Raw genomic sequence first — 24,194 nt, 5'->3', positions numbered from 1 at the left:
AAGGAATAGAAGCGTGAGGAGACCATCAAAAACAAGACAAAACACACCGGACAATAAAACACGGTTGTTGCTAGAAGGGATACAGCTGAGAATTATTTATGTTATTTATTAAATTATCTATAAATTGTATTTTGTTAACCGTCTACCCGTACTCAACCCTCACAGTAATGTAAAAACAGCAATTATACAGAGAATTATTTATATCATTTATTAAATTACCCATTAAATGATATTTTATTAGTCTTCTCCTACCCCAACCCTGAACCAACCCTCATAGTAATGTAAAAACAGTAATCATACCAAATATTAATCATATTATGTATTAAATTACTTATTAAATTGTATTATATAAACATCTACCCTAAACCCAACCCTTACAGTGATATAAAAACAGTAGTTATACAGAGTATTATTCATATTATTTATTAAATTACCTATTCATTTTATTTTATTAGTCTTCTCCTACCCCAACCCTGAACCAACCCTCACAGTAATGTAAAAACAGTAATTATACAAATTATCAATCATATTATGTATTAAATTACTTATTAAATTGTATTATATAAACATCTACCCTAAACCCAACCCTCACCGTAATGTAAAAACAGTAATTGTACAGAGTATTTTTCATATTATTTATTAAATTACCTATTAATTGTATTTTATTAGTCTTCTCCTACCCCAACCCTGAACCAACCATCACAGTAATGTAAAAACAGTAATTATACCAAATATTTATCATATTATAGTAATTATGCAGTAATGATACAGGGTATTATTCATATTATTTATTAAAATTACTCATAAATTGTATTTTATTAAAGCCTACTCCTACCCCAACCCTCACAATAATATAAAAACAGTCATTATACAGAGTATTATTCATGTTATTTATTAATATTACTCAGAAATTGTATTTTATTAACATCTACCCCTACTCCAACCTTAAACCCCACCCTCACAGTAATGTAGAAACAATAATTATACCAATAATTATTCATATTTATTTATTAAATTACCCATTAAATTGTATTTTAATACGGCCTACCCACAGCTCAACCCTCACAGTAATGTAAAAATATTAAGTGTCACAAAAATGACGCTATATTGATGTGCGTATCCACAGCTGTATCCCTTCTAGATTATTAATCACTACTGCAGGAAACGGGAAATTAGAGTTCAGAACAAAACAACAGAAACAGCGTCCTCAAGTGGCCACTAAGAGGACCACAATACTTATAGTCAGCATGAAATATATAAGTACTTTTCTTATTTTTATGTGTATTTAGTAGACCTTGTTACAAACAATACATCTGTGCACTTATAGGAAAAAATATTATAGGAAATACTGTGAGAAATTCCTGAATCTGTTAAACACCATCTGGGAAATATTTGATGAAGAAAACAAAAATCACAGGAGGGTGAATAATTCTGTCTTTAACTGTATGAAATAAGCTGATTATTTGACTGACTCCTGCTCTGTTTCTGCACAGATCGTCCTGCTGAAAGCTCCCACAGCAGTTCAGGTACAGTATATACAGCATATATAATGTTCAGTTCACACTCAGATCTGCTGGATGATAGTGATAAGGTGGATAAGTTGGATAGTGTGACCACAAAACAAGTCATGAGGGTCAATAAAAAACTACAATTATACATCACCTAAAGCAGGGATGTCAAACTCAGTTCCTGGAGGGCCGCAGCTCTGCCGGTTTAGTTCCAACCCTAATTAAACACACCGGATCAAATTAATTGAGTCCTTCAGTCTTGTTTGAAACCTACAGGTAAAGGTACAGTCACACCGGGCTACAGTCGTGCGGCGCTGCGAAAAGGGGCGGGATTAAACAAGATTATTAGACATTTAAAAAAGCGAGCGATTGCTCCATGTTTTACATTTCTGCCCAGAGAGGTCCTGTTTTGATCCATGATTGGTCTCATGCAGCCAAGTGATGCGATTTAGCAGGTTAGAGTTCACCAAGCTTGAACTTTGCACCACAGCAACCTGCGAAACTTACCACATGACCCCGCATTTCCGGTCTGACGCATTCGCGTGCGTATGAATGGAAGTCTATGGGAGGAAAAGTCAAGTGTGACCGCAGCTTAAGTGTGTTGGAGCTGGGTTGGAACTAAACTGAGCAGGGCTGCGGCCCTCCAGGAATTGAGTTTGACATCCCTGACCTAACGCTTAAAATAATAATTATAGTAATAATAATAATGATCTTTTCATTGATGTATGGTTTATTGCAACCTACCAAAGTTCTTTAGTAACATTTAGAGAATTCAGAAATATCTATGTCATAATTGTAATTTAGTATCATTCATTAATTTTCTTTTCGGCTTATTCCCTTTATTAATCTGGGGCCAAACTGTGAGACCCAATGACTGGGTGAGACTGCGTCTGTGCATGTCGTGGGTCGTATGTGTTTGTTTCCATGATCCACGTGGTTGTTGTCACTTGTTTTCCCGCGATGCTGTCAGGGCCGATGCAGCAAAGCTGTTTGTGTGCAGTAAGCAATTTTGACAGGAGAGCTGTACAAGAATTGGAGAATGGTGGACTTGGTCTTATATCAGTTGAGTTTATCACTCTGACACATGGCCTATATCTGTGCTGCTGTCCTCACACATGTTTAAAATCCTCCAGATTACCGGCAGGGTTCATTTTTGGAATAGACAGTGCCTGCTGCACTGCTCCACTGTGTCTGCATTCAGATCCGGGAATTAAGGAGGAGAGGAGTCTTCCTCGTTTATATAAACACGATTATCTTCATAATGACAAAATAAATTGTGGTTATGTGTATGTGAAATTAAGAATAACAAATGCAGCAGGACATTAAGTGACTGTTTATTTCTGTGTGTGTGTGTTCAGACAGCACATCAGCAGAGGAGAGCTCGGAGGAAGACGAGACTCAGGAGGAGGATGAGGACAGAGAGTCAGGTGACTGTAAACACGACTAGACCTTCTGTACTACTTTCACCTTTATGAAAACACTTCTGTTTCTGTCTCATCTACTAAATGTTGGTGTTTCCTCTACTGATTTGTTGGTAAAATTAGAAACACTGTGTGCTGCAGTTTCATTTTGTTCAGACATGCATATTGTACTGTGTGCATATAAGATGCATGTTTTACAATGCCCCAGTGCTTCTATTGTGCAACACTGATCCATCATCCATCCATTAAATTCATCCATCCATCCATCCATTAATCCATCCATCTGTCCATTCATTAATTCATCCATCCATCCATTAATCCATCCATCCATCCATCCATCCATCCATTCATTCATTAATTCATCCATTCTTCTATCAATACACCCATCCTTCCATTAATCCATCCGTTTATTCATGCATCCATTAATTCATTTATCCATCCAACCATTCATTCATCGATCCATTAGTCCATCCATCCATCCATCCATCCATCCATCCATCCATCCATCCATCCATCCATCCATCCAACATTCATCCATTCAACATCCATCCATCCATCCATCCATCCATTCATTCATTAATTTTTTCATTCATTCAGTCATTCATCCATCTATCCATCCATCCATCCATCCATCCATTTATTCATTAATTCATCCATCCATCCATCCATCCATCCATCCTTCCATCCAATAATTCATACAGCCATCTATCCATCCAACATTCATCCATCAACATCAATCCATCCATTCATCCATCCATCCATCCATTCATTCATTCATTTATCCATCCATCCATCCATCCATCCATCCATCCATCCATCTATCCGTCCATCCACACATCCATTAATTCATCAATCCATCTATCCATCCATCCATCCATCCATCTATCCATCCATCCATCCATTAATCCATTAATTTATTCATCCATACAACATCCATTTAAAAATCCATCCATCACCTACCCATCATCTTTCCATTCATCCATCCATCCAACCATCCATCTATCCATCCAACATCCATCCATCCCTACATCCATTCATCCATTCTTTGATCCATCCATCCATCCATTAATTTATTCATCCATCCAACATCAATTTAAAAATCCATCCATCCATACATGCATCACCTATCCATCCATCACCTACCCATCATCTTTCTATTCATCCAACATCCATCCATCCCTACATCCATCCATCCATCACCTACCCATGATCTTTCCATCCATTCATCCATCCATCCATCCATCCATCTATCCAACATCCATTCATCCATCCATCCATCCATCCATCCATCCATCCATCCATCCATCCATCCAACCATCCATCTATCCATCCAACATCCATCCATTCCTACATCCATTCATTCATCCATCCATCCATTCGTTCATACATCCATATATCATCTATTCATTTATCTGTCCATCCATCCATCCATCCATGAGATTGTATTGTAATAAAATAAGATTTTAGGGGATTTTTAAAAATGTTTTCTTTATGTCAGACCTTGGAGTAAGGATAAACAATAATAATGACAGCATCTTGCTTTTCAGACTCCAAACACGAAGCCAGGGCTGAAAATCACAGTGGTAAATACACACGTCTCACATGTCTAAACCACAGTGTAAGCTGATGTTGATCATTGATTGTTTATGTAAGATCTCAGTAACACTCTAAGTAACAATTCACCCCATTTACTAGTGTCTCATTACCTGCCTATTATTAAGATTATAATTGTTTATTAGCACTTATAAAGTATGATCTTATTTTTCAATCCCATGTCCTACCCAATACCCAAACCCAACTAATACCTTACTGACTATAAATAAGCAGCTAGTTAGCAGTTTATTGAGCTCAAAGTCTTAGTTAATGGTTTGTTAATAGCATGAATTATACATTAAAATAAAATGTGATCAAAATCAAAATCATATAAATCTTTGCACTCACTGTTATTAATGATTTTTCTCCCATGATGTCTCAGATGAGCCGCTCGCGTCCTGCTGTGAGAAGTGTAGAGCTCTTAAGGTCAGTTTCTGAAAAACAACAACATCACTGAACACAAAACTGATGCTGTAAAGTACAGTAAACCATCATTGAAGAACACTAGAACTGGTATAATACTCTATATACAGTACACTGTCAGTCAGATGTTTGCTACTCATTATTATAGTGTTGTTCTGCAGTGTGATGATGAGAGTTTGTACGGGTACGAGCTGTTTACAAAACTGAAATGAAAAGTGGTGTAAAAATAACAAACTACAAATACTGTAATTACATTCAGCAAAATAATCGTTTCGACATCAGATTATTATTATTTTTTACCCCATTAGCAGATTATTTTGCTTGTTCACTTAATATCACATAATTATTTCCTAAAATGAGACAATATTTTTTGCTTGTCTAGAAAATGCGTCTCGATTTAAGAATTTGTAGATATTTTGACTACTACCCCAAAGTTGGGACAGTATGGAAAACATAAACAAAAAAGAAAGTAGTGATTTTTGAATTTACTTTTACTTGTATTTTATTGCAGACAATACAACAAACATTATTTAATGTGTTCATCATCACTTTTATTGTTTTGTTTTTTAAAATGGACATGTGTTCCTGTTTTAGTTCTTGCAAAACATTTTTAAAGAATACCTGAAATACTGATTCATCTGAGCACAGTACACATTTTCAACTTTGTGATGGTCCATCCCACATGACTCAGAGCCCAGAGAAGTCAACGGTGTTTTTGGACACTGTTAACATAGGGCTTCCTTTTGGCATTGTACAGTTTTCACTGGAATTTGTGGATGTAACTATGTCTTGTGGTACTTGACAAAGATTTGCCGCAGTAGTCCTGAGCTCATGTGGGGATATGGCTTATAGATGAATGAGGATTCTTGATGCAGCGCCCCCTGAGGGATCGGAGATCACAGTTGTTCAGCTTAGTTATGCGCTCTTGTCCTTTACGCACTGAAAATCCTCCAGATTCCTTGAATCTTTTAATGATGTTCTGCACTGTTGAAGGTGAAATAGCCAAATTTCTTCCTCTCTTTCCTCGAGGAACATTGTTTTTAAACATTTCAATCATTTTCTCCTGTATTTGTTGGCAAACTGGCGATCCTCGGCCGATCTTTACTCCTAAAGGACTAGACCTTTCTCAGATGCTACTTTTCTAGCAAAATTATAATTACAATCACCTGTTGACATCACCTGTTTCAAATCACATCATTATTAACCAGTTTACCTGATTACTAGCCCTGAACTGCTCCTGTCACAACCTTTTAAAAAATGTTTTGCAAGAACCAAAACCGAAATACGCTTTTATATAAAAACAATCATGAGTAACACATTAAATAATGTTTGTTTATGAAATACAAGTTAAAATACATATAGACATCACTACTTTCTTTTTTATTTGCGTTTTCTATACTGTCTCTGATTTGGGGTTGTAGAAACAAGACAAAAAAAGTATATTTTTGCAGTGTAGTTTATAATGATTTCCAGAGTTGCATCTAAAAATTGAAACACACACTTTTGCAAACGTTTAATTGATTGCAAGTGATTGTATATTTATATTTCTGATAAATAAATGTCTATTTGATCTATTCTATTGATTACATTCCTGTCCCGTTGTGCAGAAGTGCCTACTGTGTGGTTTTATTATCGTGCTGAATCAGTGTGAACCAACAAACCAAATGCCTTTCTCAACATCTTATCAGAAATCTGGGGCCACAGAACCACAGATACATGTTATTGTAGCTCATGCTGTTTTTCTGAGATGTTAAAGGAGACCTGTTATATACAAATGACTTTTATAAGGGTTTTAAACACAGTTGTGTCACCAGCGTGTCAATATATCCAGCCTCTAATAATAAAACTTAATCAATTATATTTTTTTATTCGCACTTGATAAAAACAGTCTGACAGAAACACTTTGGCTGCATTTATACTGCATGGTTAAAATGACTCAATTCCGATTTTTTTTCCTCCCCTGTGGCGCAGATATGTGCGTGTAAGCAGGAAAAGAATCACATGGAATCCGATTTACTTAAATCAGATTTAGGCCTTGTTCATATGTGGTAATTCATCCCATATGAATCTGATCCGTGCCCTCCTGTCTGTAGTGTAAAGCAGGTAGATCGGATTTTCACCTGTCAATGCGAATCGCGCATCACTAAAAACTTCAGCAGAGTCCCCAACTTTAAATCTCATACACGAGGATTAGCTTTTATATTGTCATGTAGCTTAATCATTTAAGCATGTTAACAAGAAAGAGAGCGCAACATCCGCCACGTAACCAATATAAACTAATATAAAACTATTGCATACATCACGTGCATAAATCACGCCATGGACATGACATTAAGATGCCTACTGGTTTAAAAGAAGAGTGACAGTCACCAAAACGCCACATGTAGGATCAAAGCCTAAAAGGGTTAGAAAACATTTTCTGTGTGCTATTTTCAGCTGAAACTCAATGCACACTCTATAGACATATCAGAGACTTATTTTACATATTGTAAAAGTGGCAGAATAGCTCCCCTTTTCAATCTCCTTATTAATGTGTCAACTGCTGAGGATGAATTTAATCCCGCACGCTACTGTTTTTCTCTTACAGAACCCCAAATATGAGCTGGTCACCCCCAGGAAAATGTCCAAAGAGCGGCTGCAGTAGGTTTCTCCTCTCCACACTCGATAAATACATGTTTTAGGATTTTTTTTTTTTGATGATGAGTTCTTAAGAACAGCATTTGTTTATTCATTAAATTAAATTGTAGCATTATACAGTAAGCGTCTAGCAAAACAAATCTATAGTTTTTTACTAAACTTGGTTTAAACCTTAAACCGGAGATCTGAGATTTGAAATAAAGGGATAGTTCACCCAGAAATGTCAATTCGGTCATCATTTACTCATTCTTTCCTCTGTTGAACACAAAAGAAGATTTACTGAAGTGAAAAACAGCCATATAGTTTTTGTTGTTGTTGTTGTTTCTACTATGGAAGTCAATGGCTGCTTTTTCCCAACCATTCCTCAGAATATTTAGCTTTGTGTTCAACAGAAGAAAGAAATTTATAAAAATGTGGAACATAATAATAGTAATAACCTTTATTTTAACCAGGTAAGTCAATTGCAGTTATTACAATACGTGTGTGTGTGTGTGTGTGTATACATATACATAATAAATATACACTCACCGGCCACTTTATTAGGTACAACTATCCAACCTCTCATTAACTCAAATTTCTAATCAGCCAATCACATGGCAGCAACTCAATGCATTTAGGCATGTAGACATGGTCAAGACGATCTGCTGCAGTTCAAAGCGAGCATCAGAATGGGGAAGAAAGAGGATTTAAGGGACTTTGAACGTGGCATGGTTGTTGTTGCCAGGAGGGCCGGTCCGAGTATTTCAGAAACTGCTGATCTGCTGGGATTTTCACGCACAACCATCTTTAGGGTTTACAGAGAATGGTCTGACAAAGAGGAAATATCCAGTGAGCGGCAGTTCTGTGGGTGCAAATGCTTTATTGATGCAGAGGTCAGAGGAGAATGGCCAGACTGGTTCCAGCTGATAGAAAGGCAACAGTAACTCAAATAAGCACTCGATACAACTGAGGTCTGCAGAAGAGCATCTCTGACAACACAACACGTCCAACCTTGAGGAGGATGGGCTACAGCAGCAGAAGACCACACCGGGTGCCACTCCTGTCAGCTAAGAACAGGAAACTGAGGCTACAATTCACACAGGCTCACCAAAACTGGACAATAGAAGATTGTAGAAACGTTGCCTGGTCTGATGAGTCTCCATTTCTGCTGCCACATTCGGATGGTCGGATCAGAATTTGGCCTCAACAACATGAAAGCATGGATCCATCCTGCCTTATATCAACGGTTCAGGCTGGTGGTGGTGGTGTAATGGTGTGGGCTATGTTTTCTTGGCACACTTTGGCTCCGTTAGTACCAATTGAGCATCGTGTCAACACCACAGCCTACCTGAGTATTGTTGCTGACCATGTCCATCTCTTTATGACCACAGTGTCTCCATCTTCTGATGGCTACTTCCAGCAGGATAACGCACCATGTGATAAAGCACAAATCATATCAGACTGGTTTCTTGAACATGACAATGAGTTCACTGTACTCAAATGGCCTCCACAGTCCCCAGATCGCAATATAAAATAGAGCACCTTTGGGAGATGGTGGAACGGCAGATTCGCATCATGGATGTGCAAATTTCCAGCAACTTCGTGATGCTATCATGTCAATATGGAGCAAAATCTCTGAGGAATATTTCCAGTAGCTTGTTGAATATATGCCATTAAGGAATAAGGCAGATCTGAAGGCGAAAGGGGTCCAACCTAGTACAAATAAAGTGGCCGGTGAGTGTATATACTGTTATTTTGGGTGCAATTAGGCAAGGCAAGGCAAGGCAAGGCAAGGCAAGTTTATTTATATAGCACATTTCATACACAGTGGCAATTCAAAGTGCTTTACATAAACAGGAATAAAAGAAACAATTTTAAGAGAAATAAAAACAAACATAAAAATGGTAAGAATAAAAATAAAATAAAAGCTGATAAAATGTGTTATAAAAGAATTAAAAAGAAGAGAAAAACATAGTAGTCGGACGTAGCACAGTGCTCATTCAGTAAAGGCACAGCTAAACAGATGTGTTTTCAGTCTTGATGTGAATGTGCCTAATGTTGGAGCACATCTGATCATTTCTGGAAGCTGATTCCAGCAACGAGGGGCGTAGTAGCTGAAAGCCGATTCACCCTGCTTTGACTGAACTCTTGGGATTTCTAATCTATTTGATCCTAAAGATCTGAGTGATCTGTTAGGTTTGTATTCAGTGAGCATATCTGTAATGTATTGAGGTCCTAGGCCATTTAGTGATTTATAGACCAGTAATAATACTTTAAAATCTATTCTGAATGTGACTGGGAGCCAGTGTAAAGACCTGAGGACAGGTGTGATGTGCTCTGATTTCCTGGTTCTGGTCAGAATTCTGGCCGCAGCGTTCTGGATGAGCTGCAACTGTCTGACTGTCTTTTTGGGAAGGCCAGTGAGGAGGCCATTACAGTAATCCACCCTGCTGCTGATAAAAGCATGAACAAGTTTCTCTAAGTCTTCACTGGAAACAAAGCATCTAATTCTTGCAATGTTTTTGAGATGATAGTATGCTGATTTACTAACTGCTTTGATATGACTATTGAAACTCAGATCTGACTCCAGAGTCACACCAAGATTCTTGACCTTATGTTTTGTTGTTTGACCCTTAGAGCCAAGGTACGCATTCACCTTGAGAACCTCATCTCTGTTCCCAAACGCAATGACTTCAGTTTTCTCTTTGTTTAACTGAAGAAAGTTTTGGCACATCCAATTGTTAATTTCATCAATGCATTGGCAGAGGGTGTCAATGGGGCTGTAGTCATTAGGCAGTAAGGCTAGGTAGATCTGAGTGTCATCAGCATAGCTGTGGTAGGAGATTTGGTTCTTTCTCATTATTTGGCTCAGAGGGAGCATATAAAGGTTGAACAGGAGTGGTGCCAGAATCGAGCCTTGTGGGACTCCACATGTCATGGGTGTCCACCCTGACCTATGGTCACCTATACTGACATAGTAACCTCTTCCTTCAAGGTAAGATCTGAACCATTTGAGGACCGTCCCAGACAGCCCAACCCAGTTTTCCAGCCTATCCAGAAGTATGCTGTGATCGACAGTGTCAAATGCAGCACTGAGATCGAGCAGTACCAGCACTGTTAGTTTGCCTGAATCTGTATTTAGGCGGATGTCATTGATTATCTTTATAAGGGCGCTCTCTGTACTGTGATGTGGTCTGAAACCAGATTGAAAATTGTCCAAACACCCCTTGTAGTTTAGGAACTTGTTAACCTGGTTAAAAACAACTTTTTCAATGATTTTGCCAATGAAAGGGAGATTTGAGATGGGCCTGTAATTGCTCAATATGGTGTTATCCAGGTTGCTCTTCTTCAAGAGGGGTTTAACAACTGCAGTTTTAAGTGAGTTAGGAAAAATCCCCGAGAGAAGTGAAGCATTTACCACTTTTAGAAGATCCATTTCTAAGCAGGTAAATACCGTTTTAAAGAATGATGTGGGGAGCGTGTCGAGACTGCAGGTTGATGTTTTCATAATTTGCACGATCTCTTCTAAGATTTTGCCATTAATTGCCATGAAATCGGACATAATGTCTGATTTCTTAAGTTGTGGTTGAGCTAGTCTGACGTCGACACAATTTGGCTGATTGGATGAGCTGATTGTCTTTCTGATATTATTGATCTTGTCAGTAAAGAAATGAGCAAACTCATTACATTTGCTTTCAGAGAGTAGCTCACTGGGAATCCGACTGGGGGGGTTGTGAGTTTCTCTATCGTTGCAAAGAGTTTACGAGCATTGTTTACGTTGCTGTTTATAAGGCTTGAAAAGAAAGTCTGCCTAGCAGTTTTTAGTTCCATATTAAAAGCACGAAGACTGTCTTTATAGATATTATAATGGACTACTAGTTTCGTCTTTCTCCACATACGCTCAGCTTTTCTGCACTGTCTTTTCGTCGTTTTTAATTTTGGGGACTTAGTCCAAGATCCCCTTTGGCTGCTAGTTATATTCTTGGCTTTAACAGGAGCAATGTCATCTATGACATTCTTAACTTTAGAATTAAACAAATCAAGAAGAGAATCAACAGAGTCTGCAGATATACTTGGTGCTAGCGATATGGCCTTCATAAACTGCTCATTAGTGTTCTCATTTATGCATCTCTTTCTGACAGAGACAGATCTGTCTTTAATAGCTGGAGTGATCAATATATCAAAGAAAATACAGAAATGATCAGATAGTGCAACATCCTTAACAACAGTTGATGAAATGTGTAAACCCTTAGTTATAAGTAGATCAAGAGTGTGTCCACGATTGTGTGTGGGTTCTTGAACATGCTGAGTCAGATCAAAAGTGTTCAAAACAGTCATCAGTTCTTTTACAGCATTGATTTCTGGATTATCAATGTGAATATTAAAATCCCCAGCAATGGTAAAATAGTCAAATTCAGAGGTTACTATTGATAACAGCTCTGTAAAATCATCAATAAAAGCTGGAGAATATTTTGGAGGTCTGTAGATAATGATCAGTAAGATACGTGGAGCACCTTTTAGTGCTATACTCAGATATTCAAAAGACAAAAAGTCACCAAATGACACTTGTTTACACTCATAGACATCTTTAAACAGGGCAGCAATGCCTCCACCTCTCCTATTGGCTCTGCAAACACTCAAAAAGTCAAAGTTTAAAGGAGCTGTTTCATTCAGAACTGCTGCACTACAGCTGTCATCTAGCCAAGTTTCATTTAAAAGCATAAAATCAAGGCAATTTGAGCTGATAAAATCATTGACTAAAAGTGACTTATTGTTAAGTGATCGGATGTTTAAAAGTGCTAACTTAACAGTTTTAGCTGTTTTTGCTACAGTAGTCTCAGATTTATATTTAATAGACACAAGATTTGAGTGATTTGCTATACGGCCTGAAAAAGTCTTCGGTTTTCTGTCACGTAATACAACACATATATGTGTAGAGAAAGCTACAGGCACACTGGGTTCCTGCTTGTTCTGTAAACATCTGATAAAGACACTGTTATCTAAGCAGGCACCCGAGACACATCATGGAGAGCAGTTTTGTTCACCAGCTGAAGATGGTGCGTTGTTGTTTGGGCCCTGGCGGTGGGGCAAATGTCGGAGGGCTCTTCCAGGTGGGCTCAGAGGTGGTTGTGGAGCAGGCCGCTTTTTGGTTGGTAACTGGGGGCTTGCGGCGATGGAGTGTGAAAGTTTAGTTCCAGCATGCACCAGTTCCTCCATCTTTTTTGAGACACCCAAGAGAGGCGAGCAAGGTGATAATGGGAACGTGTCTGGCGACAGAGGCTGTGGCTCTGGAGATTTTACAAGAGATACTTGTGATTAATTTTTGTAAGCACTAATATAAACATAAAGACTGCCATTTATACTGTTTACATTTTTTGTTTAGATCTGAGATTTGAAAGATTATGCCTTGTAGTTAAAGGAAAAGTTTTCTGTCATCATTTACTCATTCTTTCACTTGTTTGAGTTTCTTTCTTCTGTTTAACACCAAAAAAAAAAAACATATATCAAAGAATGCTGGAAAAAACAGCCATTGACTTCCATCGTGTGAGTAAACGATGAGGACATTTTCATTACTGGGTGAACTATCCCTTTATCTAGGACTGCAGTGTTATTATGAATGTGTGTTTGCTTGATCTGTGGTCATGTTTTCCTTCTGATGTGTGTTTCTGCAGGCTCCAGCTGGACGCTGAGGGCGTGTACGAGTGTTCAGACACTGGACTGGTGTTTGAGGTCTCCCAGCGGGTCAAGATCACCTATTGCGTCCTGTCCTGGAGCAGATTCAGCACATACCTGACCGGGTCATGGAAATTTGCCGGACCCATATTTGATGTGGACTGCGACCCGGCTATCCTCAAATCCATCCAGTTCCCGCATTCACTGTGTCTCGCAGGTACAGAGAGATCATCAAAACTCCACTCGCAAACCTGAACCATATGGTTAAAAAAGAATTAACGGGAACGAAAGGAGATAATAAGTTATTAACTCAATATTTCAAGATATTAACAAATATTAATATTTCAAGATATTAACTCATTCTTTCAAGATAATGACTTTTCTTTTTACCAATATTTACTTATTCTTTTAAGATATTAACTCAATATTTTTAAGAAATTACCTCATTCCTTCAAGATATTAACTCAATATTTCAAGAAATTTACTTATTTTTTCAAGATATTAACTTATGTCAAGATGTTAACTCAATATATCAAGATATCAACAAGCATTCTTTCAACAAGCATATAAACATGATATTTCAAGGTAGTTGCTTTATGTCAAGATATAACAAATATAAACTCGTTATTTCAAGATATTAACTCTTTATTTTTTAAGAAATTAACTCAATATGTCAAGATATTAACTCAATATTTCAAGATATTAACTCTTTCTTAGTCTATTATTTCATTATTTCTAGATATTTACTCTTTATTTCAAGATATTAATTCAATATTTCAATATATTAACTTAAAATTCAAGTTTTTAACTCAACATTTCCAGCTGTTAACTCAATATTTCAAGATAAAAACTCATTTCAAGATATTAACTCTTTATTTAAAGATATTAACAAATTTTTTCAAGATATTAACTCTTTATTTCAAGATATTAACTCTTTCTCAATCTATTATCTCATTATTTTAAGATATTAATTCAATATTTCAATAAATTAACTTAAAATTCAAGTTATTAACTCAACATTTCCAGATGTTAACTCAGTATTTCAAGATAAAAACTCTTTATTTCAAAATATTAACTCTTTATTTCTAGTTATTAACTCATTATTTCAAGATATTAACTCTTTCTTAGTCTATTATCTCATTATTTCAAGATATTTACTCTTTGTGTCAAGATATTTACTCTTTGTTTCAAGATATTAATAAATGTCTTGAAATATTTCAAGATGTTAACTCAATATTTCAAGATGTTAACTCAATATTTCCAGATGTTAACTCAATATTTCAAGATGTTAACTCAATATTTCAAGATATTTACTCAATATTTCAAGATGTTAACTCAATATTTCTAGATGTTAACTCAATATTTCCAGATGTTAACTCAATATTTCCAGATATTAACTCAATATTTCAAGATATTAACTCAATATTTCAAGATATTTACTCAATATTTCAAGATGTTAACTCAATATTTCCAGATGTTAACTCAATATTTCCAGATGTTAACTCAATATTTCAAGATATTAACTTAATATTTCAAGATATTTACTCAATATTTCAAGATGTTAACTCAATATTTTAAGATGTTAACTCAATATTTCAAGATGTTAACTCAATATTTCAAGATGTTTACTCAATATTTCCAGATGTTAACTCAATATTTCAAGATATTTACTCAATATTTCCAGATGTTAACTCAATATTTTCAGATGTTAACTCAATATTTCAAGATGTTAACTCAATATTTCAAGATATTAACTCAATATTTCCAGATGTTAACTCAATATTTCAAGATATTAACTCAATATTTCAAGATATTAACTCAATATTTCAAGATATTAACTCAATATTTCAAGATGTTAACTCAATATTTCCAGATGTTAACTCAATATTTCCAGATGTTAACTCAATATTTCAAGATATTAACTCAATATTTCCAGATGTTAACTCAATATTTCCAGATGTTAACTCAATATTTCCAGATGTTAACTCAATATTTCAAGATGTTAACTCAATATTTCCAGATGTTAACTCAATATTTCAAGATGTTAACTCAATATTTCAAGATATTAACTCAATATTTCAAGATGTTAACTCAATATTTCAAGATATTAACTCAATATTTCCAGATGTTAACTCAATATTTCAAGATATTAACTCAATATTTCCAGATATTAACTCAATATTTCAAGATATTAACTCAATATTTCAAGATATTAACTCAATATTTCAAGATATTAACTCAATATTTCCAGATGTTAACTCAATATTTCAAGATATTAACTCAATATTTCCAGATATTAACTCAATATTTCAAGATATTAACTCAATATTTCCAGATGTTAACTCAATATTTCAAGATATTAACTCAATATTTCCAGATGTTAACTCAATATTTCAAGATATTAACTTAATATTTACAGATGTTAACTCAATATTTCAAGATATTAACTCAATATTTCCAGATATTAACTCAATATTTCAAGATATTAACTCAATATTTCAAGATATTAACTCAATATTTCCAGATATTAACTCAATATTTCAAGATATTAACTCAATATTTCCAGATGTTAACTCAATATTTCAAGATATTAACTCAATATTTCAAGATATTAACTCAATATTTCCAGATATTAACTCAATATTTCAAGATATTAACTCAATATTTCCAGATGTTAACTCAATATTTCAAGATATTAACTCAATATTTCAAGATATTAACTCAATATTTCCAGATGTTAACTCAATATTTCCAGATATTAACTCAATATTTCAAGATATTAACTCAATATTTCCAGATATTAACTCAATATTTCAAGATATTAACTCAATATTTCAAGATATTAACTCAATATCAACTATTACAGCATATGTTTTACACAGCAGATACCCTTCCAGCCGCAACCCACTACTGGGAAATACCCATACACACTTATTACACACACACTCATACACTACGGCCAATTTAGTTCATCAATTCACCTGTAGCGCAAACTCCACACAGAAACGCCAACTGACCCACCTTGGGCTCGAACTAGTGACTTTCTTGCTGTGAGGCCACAGTGCTAACCACTGAGCCACCGTGCCACCTCATCCTAAACACAAGCATACGAACTCCAATTCTGATTATAATGTAAAGCTAGAAAAAATGTGAAGGTGCAGCAGAAGAAGTAGGAAACAATGTAAGTTAAGAATCATTTAGGATTTGGATCATGACCCACAAAATCAGATCGTAAAGTCCCTTAAGATTCCCACCAATAATACAAATAAAACCAAAGAAAATCTGAATAAAGTCATGTAATAACAATGGAATGACACTAGGAGAACTGAGGACTGAGCTAAGTTCTTCAAAAGCATTCAATCTGACTCGAAATCCCCCGGAGATATGCTGTCATGGGTTTCACAACAGGATTCTCAGTTTCGCTGGGTTTAAGTGCTCCATAACATTGTGGGAAACCGGTTTATTTTTGGCCATTTTCACTTCTTTTCTCTCTCTCCTCTCCTCCCTCATGTTTTCCTGTCATCTTCTGTCTTCTCGCAGCGGATAAAGACAACGAGGTGAACTTCAGCGTTCTGCATGTGAAGAACAGTCGGGGTCTGATCGAGCCATCCAGCGATCACTCCGGGAGTCACGTAAAGTGGACGGTGTCGTCTCTGTCCCCCGTGGGTCCCGTCGTTCAGACCTCCAGATCTGCAGAGCATCATGGGGTGGTGCAGGTCTTCAGAGAGCTGGGTCTGGAGAGCTCGTCCTTCTCCTTCAGAGTTTACCTGGCCAGAAACATCTGCTCTGACATCAAGGTGAGGGGAGACACATAAAGGATTGGAAGGGTTACTGTACTGCCCTTTTTACAAGACGCAAAATAGGTTTTTGGTGTCTCCAGAGTGTGTTTGGGAAGTTTCAGCTCAAAATACACATCAGATCAGTTATTATACCCAAGATGCTCAATATTTCACGATATTAATCATTCTTTCAAGATATTAACTCCTTATTTCCCAAGATGGTAACGCAATACTTCAAGATGGTAACTCAGTTTTTCAAGATATTATCTTGTTATTTCAAGATATTAACTCATTATTAACACATTAACTCCTTATTTCGAGATATTAACAAATATCTTGATATATAAAAAAAAAATTAACTCAATATTTCAAGTTAAGTCATTTTTTAAAGATATTAACTCGTTATTTCAAGATATTAACTCAATATTTCAAGTAAATAACGCATAGTTTCAAGATATTACCTTGTTATTTCAAGATGTCAACTCAAAATTTCAAGATTTTAAAGGTGCAGTATGTAAGTTTGACACCCAGGGGTTGAAATAGGTATTGCACTCCTGGATCAAAAAAACGCAAGCGCAGGTTGCCAGATTGAGGACAGAAGCGAGTGATTTAAACCATGTTCTAAATAAAAGCAACGGCTGGCGATAGAAGGAATATTTTCTGTATCAAATGTTTTTGTCCTAACCAAGCGGCAACCTCCCGCTCTCCCTCGGGAGGCCAATACGGAAGTAACAGAAACTGCAAATCATCAAAATTCCGCTAGTCCTGGCTCCATAATAGAGCAAGTTGTAATTGAGCCCACTGTTAGAATGGCCAACTTTACAGCAGAAAAAAAGGTGTTTACAGCCTGGTACAAAGAACGATTTTGGTTCATATAGCTATTATTACCCTCCATGACAACTGTGAGGGGGGTGAATTTTTTTATAACTCATCCATTTCCTTTATATTAGGTTATATTAAGTTTGCATAATTAAGGGCGTGGCCACTTGAGTGACAGCTAGGTCTCGCTGGTCGCCGTCACTTCACCTCAGCTGAATCCGGCAGATTAGCCACTGATCTCGGCATATTCATCGTATTTTTGTGTTGTTTTATGTGGCTTTACACAGTCAGCTGCCTTTTGGACTTATTTCTTACAATTATCAGATGATATGGGATGCTGTGTGCACTTAATTGTGCTCACAAACCGTTTACGTGGCCTCCGTTTCCCATGTGAGTAAAGTTATATACTTGTATACCATCTCTATAAATGTATTTGTTTTATTTAAGATCATTTATCATTAATATTTTTCTTTAGACCCGTAAAGCACTCCAGAATGTGACAGATTGATTAGCTGTAGGCTCTAGAACAGTCATCTGAAGCGTTATCATACTGTGTTGTGCTGGATTTTATCAATAGTCTTGCATTTACTAACACACACACATATCTGAAGTGTTTGGAAGTAATTCGCGTTTTCCTCCTGTAGAAAAACGTCATAAGAGCAATGTTTAGTGGCTCAATGTATTACTACAGTGTTTTTGAAAGTCTAAACACTTTATTGATATAGTGTACAGCCAAGCACATGTGGTCAGAACACAAACGAGTCGCAGGTAATAAAGTATCAAGCGTTTCTCCCAAAGTAAAGTCTGTCTGCCAGGTCTAAGCATAGGGTCTAAGCAAAGTGCCAGCAGGTGTCTGTAGCTCCGCCCACTCTCCGCCTCTTTGCCCTTGTTTGGTATCCCGCCGTGGGTGCGATGACGCGCGAACAAAATGGCGACGGTTGGCCGCGCCTACTTGTGGCTTCTTTTGCGCTCTTCAGAAACCAATGGGTGACGTCACGGATACTCCGTCCATATATTTTACAGTCAATGGTCCTAACCAACACCTCATTTTGGAGTCTGCTACTGTCCACCAGAGGTCGCAGTTTGGTCACGGACACATGCTTTCAGAGCCTTTCTGAATGAATGAATGAATGAAATACGCTGTTTTCCAGCAAGGCAACCCGGGGTGCTGAAATATAATTGGCTAAACTGGCATTGGGCGGGACGTTCCGGCACGGAAAACACATGTTCAAAGCAGAATATCTGACTTCAGCAGTGTTTGTCAGATAAACACGAATGTTCACTGAGCATGTTTCTGAAATATCTGCAAACATATGGTAATTATTATGCTTTAGAAGGCATTATTTCAAGATATTACCTTGTTATTTCAAGATATTAACTCCTTATTTCTGCATATTTTACGAATATTTTGAAAGATATTAACTTGATATTTCAACATCTTTTCTCATGCTTTCAATATATTAAGTTATTTCAAGATTTCAACTCAATATTTAAAGATTTTAAGGCGTTTTTTTCAAGATATTATCTTGATATTTCAAGATATTCACTCGTTTTTTACGGATGTTAACTTCTTATTTCAAGATATTAACAAATATCTTAAAATATTTCAAGAAATAAACTCAATAATTCGAGATATTTTCTCATTTTTTCAAGATATTAACTCCTTATTTTAAGAAAATTAACAAAAATCTTATCTTAATATTTCAAGATATTACTTTTTTCAAGATATTAACTCTTTATTTTAAGATATTAACTCTGTATTTCAAGATATTTACCTGTTCTTTCAAGTTATTACCTTGTTATTTAAATATATGAACTCTTTTTCAAGATAGGAACTCGTTCTTTCAAGATATTACCTCCTTATTCTAGTATAATTGGCAGCACAACATCTTCTGCTTTCACAGAAACATGACTGTATGTAATCTAGCGCTGCACGATACTGGATAAATATGCGATGTTGTTAAGTATCCTCATAACGTATTTTAACATCAGGGACTTTAAAAAAGAGACTCGTTGTGTTATCGCTCTAATATGACCGTAAATACACTATACCTGCACACAGTTCTGCCCAAACAGTTGGTTTTGCATGATAGTAGAGTTTTATTGGCAGCACAGCGTCTTCTGCTTTCACAGAAGCATGACTGGCTGCTTTCTGGGTAACCCTGCTGATGTGTGTGTTCAGCAGACTCTGCTATAGTTAGATGAGCTGTCAGACTCTGCTGTGCTGCGAGTGGGCGTTATGACATCAGCGTGACATCACAGCGGTTTCAGTTCTGCGTCTCTGCCTGTCTGTGGTGAGGGTTTCGCCTGTTTCACACATCTCCGTCTGCAGTGTGTGTGTGCGGAGGCAGAAATCGGTCGTTGTGTTTTTTTCACACATCACACGACGTGTTTTTTTATGTCAAATAACTTACAATTAAAACAAACTGATTTCCCTGCGGTTTTTTTCGTGCACATCTTTGCACATCTCTTTCTTTCGTTTACATCTTTGTGCAAGACAAGCTGCATGTCATGAGCAGTGTTTTTTGGATATTTCTGTGCAGAATTTTGTACTAAATCTGCAGATTTATGCAGAGTCATTTTGGGAGTATACAGTGCATCCGGAAAGTATTGCAAGCGCTTCCCTTTTTCCACATTTGTTTATGTTCCAGCCCTATTCCAAAATGGATTAAATTAATTTATTTCCTGAACATTCTACACACAATCCCCCATAATGATAATGTGAAAAAAGAGTTTCTGAAATTGTTGCAAATGTATTAAAAATAAAAAAGCTGAAAAATCAGATGTACACCAGTATTGACAGCCTTTGGTGTGGCGCTCTAAATTGAGTTCAGCTACATTCTGTTTCCACTGATTAAACTTGAGATGTTTCAGCAGCTTTATTTGAGTTCACCTGTGGTCAATTCAGCTGATTGGACATGATTTGAAAAGGCATACACCTGTCTATATAAGGTCCCTGGGTTGACAGTGCATGTCAAAGCACAAACCAAGCATGAAGACAAAGGAATTGTCTGTAGATCTCCGAGACAGGATTGTCTGGAGGCACACGGCTGGGGAAGGTTACAGAAACATTTCTGTTGCTCTGAAAGTTCCAATGAGCACAGCGGCCTCCATCATCCGTAAGTGGAAGATGTTTGAACCACCAGGACTCTTCCTAGAGCTGGCCGGCCAAGTCAAGGAGGTGATCAATAACCCGATGGTCACTCTGTCTGAGCTCCAGCGTTCTTTTGTAGAAAGAATAGAACCTTACAGAAGGACAACCATCTGTGCAGCAATCCACCAATCAGGCCTGTATAATAGAGTGGCCAGACGGAAGCCACTCCCCTACTGGAATTTGCCAAAAGGCATCTGAAGGACTCTCAGACCATCAGAAACTAAATTATCTGGTCTGATCAGACTCAAATTTAACTCTTAGGACAGAATACCAGGCGTTACGTTTGGAGAAAAACAGGCACCGCTCATCACCAGGCTAATACAGTGAAGCATGGTGGTGGTAGCATCATGCTGTGGGATGTTTTTCAGCAGCAGGAACTGGAAGACTAGTCAGGATAGAGGGAAAGATGAATGCAGCAATGTACAGAGACATCCTGAATGACAACCTGCTTCAGAGTGCTCTTAACCTCAGACTGGGGCGACGGTTCATCTTCCAGCAGGACAATGACCCAAAGCACACCGCCAAAATATCAATGGAGTGGCTTCACAACAACTCGGTGAATGTCCTTGAGTGGCCCAGCCAGAGCCCAGACCTAAATCCTATTGAACATCTCTGGAGATGAAAATGGCTGCACACCGTCGCTTCCCATCCAGCCTGATAGAGCTTGAGAGGTACTGCAAAGAGGAATGGGCAAAAATTCCCGAAGACAGGTTAGCCAAGCTTGTGGCATCATATTCAAAAAGACTCGAGGCTGTAATCACTGCAAGATGCATCAACAAAGTATTGAGCAAAGGCTGTCAATACTGATGTACATGTGATTTTACAGCTTTTTTATTTGTAATAAATTTGCAACAATTTCAAAAACTCTTTTTTCTCATTGTCATTATGGGGGATTGTGTGTAGAATGTTGAGGAAATAAATGAATTTAATCCATTTTGTAATAAGGCTGGAACATAAACAAATGTGGAAAAAGCACTATCAATACTTTCCGGATGCACTGTGTTTATTATGCATTTGTAATACACATACATACAGCTGATATAGCTTCCCTTTTATATTTCTTCAACACATTGCTAATCATAATAGTTTTAATAACTCATCTCTAATAACTGATTTCTTTTACCTTTGACATGATGACAGTAAATAATATTAGACTAGATATTCTTCAAGACACTAGTATTCAGCTTAAAGTGACATTTAAAGGTTTAACTAGGTTAATTAGGGTAAATTTAGGGTAACTAGGCAATTGTTTCCAGAAGTCATTCGGCTCTGTAAACCCCACCATTTCATTACATTGTGGCAGAAAGAAATTTTGTACATCAGAAATTACAGAAGCTGAGTCAAAAAGCCAAATGTTTCTGGTCAGGTACTCACCAGCGTGACACAGGCAGAAACTTTTAAATGGGGCAAACATTTGTAAAAGAAAAAAAAAAACAAATTGCGCTCGCTAAATGTCATAATTAAAACTCTACAGCGGTTTTGTGGGCTGCTCGTCTTTGTATTCAGCTGCGGGTTTTCTCATCTCATTCACACGTGAAAGGACTTCCTGTGGTTTCCACACGCAGCTTCAGCACAAGCAGCGTAATCCACGCAGTCTCAGAGGATATTTCAGTTTCACTCAGTCAGAAAACTGAATGTTTCTCAGGCTCTGTCACCGTGCACAGTACTTACCCCAGTGAATCCAGAATCTCATCACGCACACACTGTATGAGTCTCAGATGGACAATGAGTAAACACTGGCTTTTTCATGAAAAGCTGCTTTTACTAAAATCTTGCACTGATCTGATCATAAAGAAGGTGTAGTTTTGCTAATATGAAATCATATACACAGTAAAAAAATATCTGTAAGTTAGCAATTCAGTTTTTCCTCCTTTATTTCTGCTTCTGAGTTGCATTATGGGATCTTGATCTTTCTTCCAACAACTTTTAAACCCTTGGAAAGTTTCGAAAAGAGACTTTTCTGATTATGTGTAATAGTTTGCAGTGCTGTATTGTGTGGGTTGGTGTTGCATATTACGCTACAAACACCTCGTCATAAACTGCAGCACATTTTCTCTTATTTTACACTATATATGTATTATTTCTGATGCTTTATATTATTACAAACCACTAAAATGTCAATAAAAGTCACTTTGTTAAACTGTAGAGTTGAATTTTCAACATCAAAAGTGGACAGAGCAGAGATCAACATCCCATAATGCAATTCACCAACGCAAATAAACACTTGTGAATCATTAAATACTGAAACTGTTCATTAACAGATATTTTACAGTGATTTAGCATAATATCAATTATCTCCCATTTATCTCACTCACTGTTAACCCCAGTGGTTTATTATGTGCCTGTTATTAAGAGAATGTCTGTTTATTAGTACGTGTAAGTAAATATTCTGCATTATCTTATTCTACATTCCTGATAACTATTAATACACAGCAAAATATGAGATAAAATACTATTAATAGTTATTTAATAGCAAGAATTTTATTGTAACATACAGCGGGACCTAATTCCCTGCTGGTCATTGTTGTCAAATAAAAGGATGTAATTTTTGTTAGAAATTCATAAAGATCTTCAAGAATTTCTGTAAATCAGCTAATAAAATCTGAAATCTTTCATTTCACATCTGTTGGTTATCAATATTAATTATTCAGTAATTTAAGTTATGGAGCCATCATTGTCAACACATTTATTGATTTTGTTTTTAATCAGTACAGATTATTTTGAAGAAGTTTCACATTAATAAACATTAAACTAGCAGTCAAAGTTGATCAACTGTAAAATAATCAGTTCAGCTCTGATCTGTTCTACATTTTACAGATCAGTTAAATAACAATGGCAGAGAAATGATTTTAGCAAGAGCTGGCTGAAACGGTTTTATTTTGACAAGTTGTAACCTTAAAAGTACACCATTTTTTGGGACTAAATAGGCTATTTTTACAGCTCCACTAGAGGTAAACAGTTGACTTTTACCATTTTTTGAATCCATTCAGCTGATCTCTAAATTTGGCAGAAGCACTGTTAACTTAGCATAAATCATTGAATCAGATTAGACTGTTAGCATCTCGCCCAAAAATATCCAAAAGCAGTTTTGACAATTGTCCAATTTAAAGTTCGATTCTTCTGTAGTTACATTGTGCACTCATTAGGGTTGGGCGAGGTTGACCAATTTGGCATCGTACAATGTCTAATGTGAAACATCGCGATGGAC

General features: G+C 36.5%; 1 protein-coding gene across 1 annotated transcript in view; it reads left to right on the top strand.

Moving 5' to 3' along the window:
- si:dkeyp-97b10.3 (NACHT, LRR and PYD domains-containing protein 1a allele 5) overlaps positions 1-24,194 on the top strand; it is a 53,341-nt gene that overhangs the window by 14,155 nt on the left and 14,992 nt on the right. Inside the window, exons 3-9 of the mRNA XM_056473807.1 lie at positions 1,494-1,526; positions 2,867-2,935; positions 4,477-4,512; positions 4,905-4,948; positions 7,533-7,585; positions 13,234-13,451; positions 16,775-17,031. Coding sequence (XP_056329782.1) covers positions 1,494-1,526; positions 2,867-2,935; positions 4,477-4,512; positions 4,905-4,948; positions 7,533-7,585; positions 13,234-13,451; positions 16,775-17,031 — 710 coding nt within the window. The remainder of the gene's footprint in view (positions 1-1,493; positions 1,527-2,866; positions 2,936-4,476; positions 4,513-4,904; positions 4,949-7,532; positions 7,586-13,233; positions 13,452-16,774; positions 17,032-24,194) is intronic.

Source organism: Danio aesculapii, chromosome 15 (genome assembly GCF_903798145.1).
Source record: "Danio aesculapii chromosome 15, fDanAes4.1, whole genome shotgun sequence".
Classification (NCBI taxonomy): Eukaryota; Metazoa; Chordata; class Actinopteri; order Cypriniformes; family Danionidae; genus Danio; species Danio aesculapii.
Note: the sequence above shows the minus strand (reverse complement) of the source record. Positions and strands in the feature narration are given on the sequence as shown.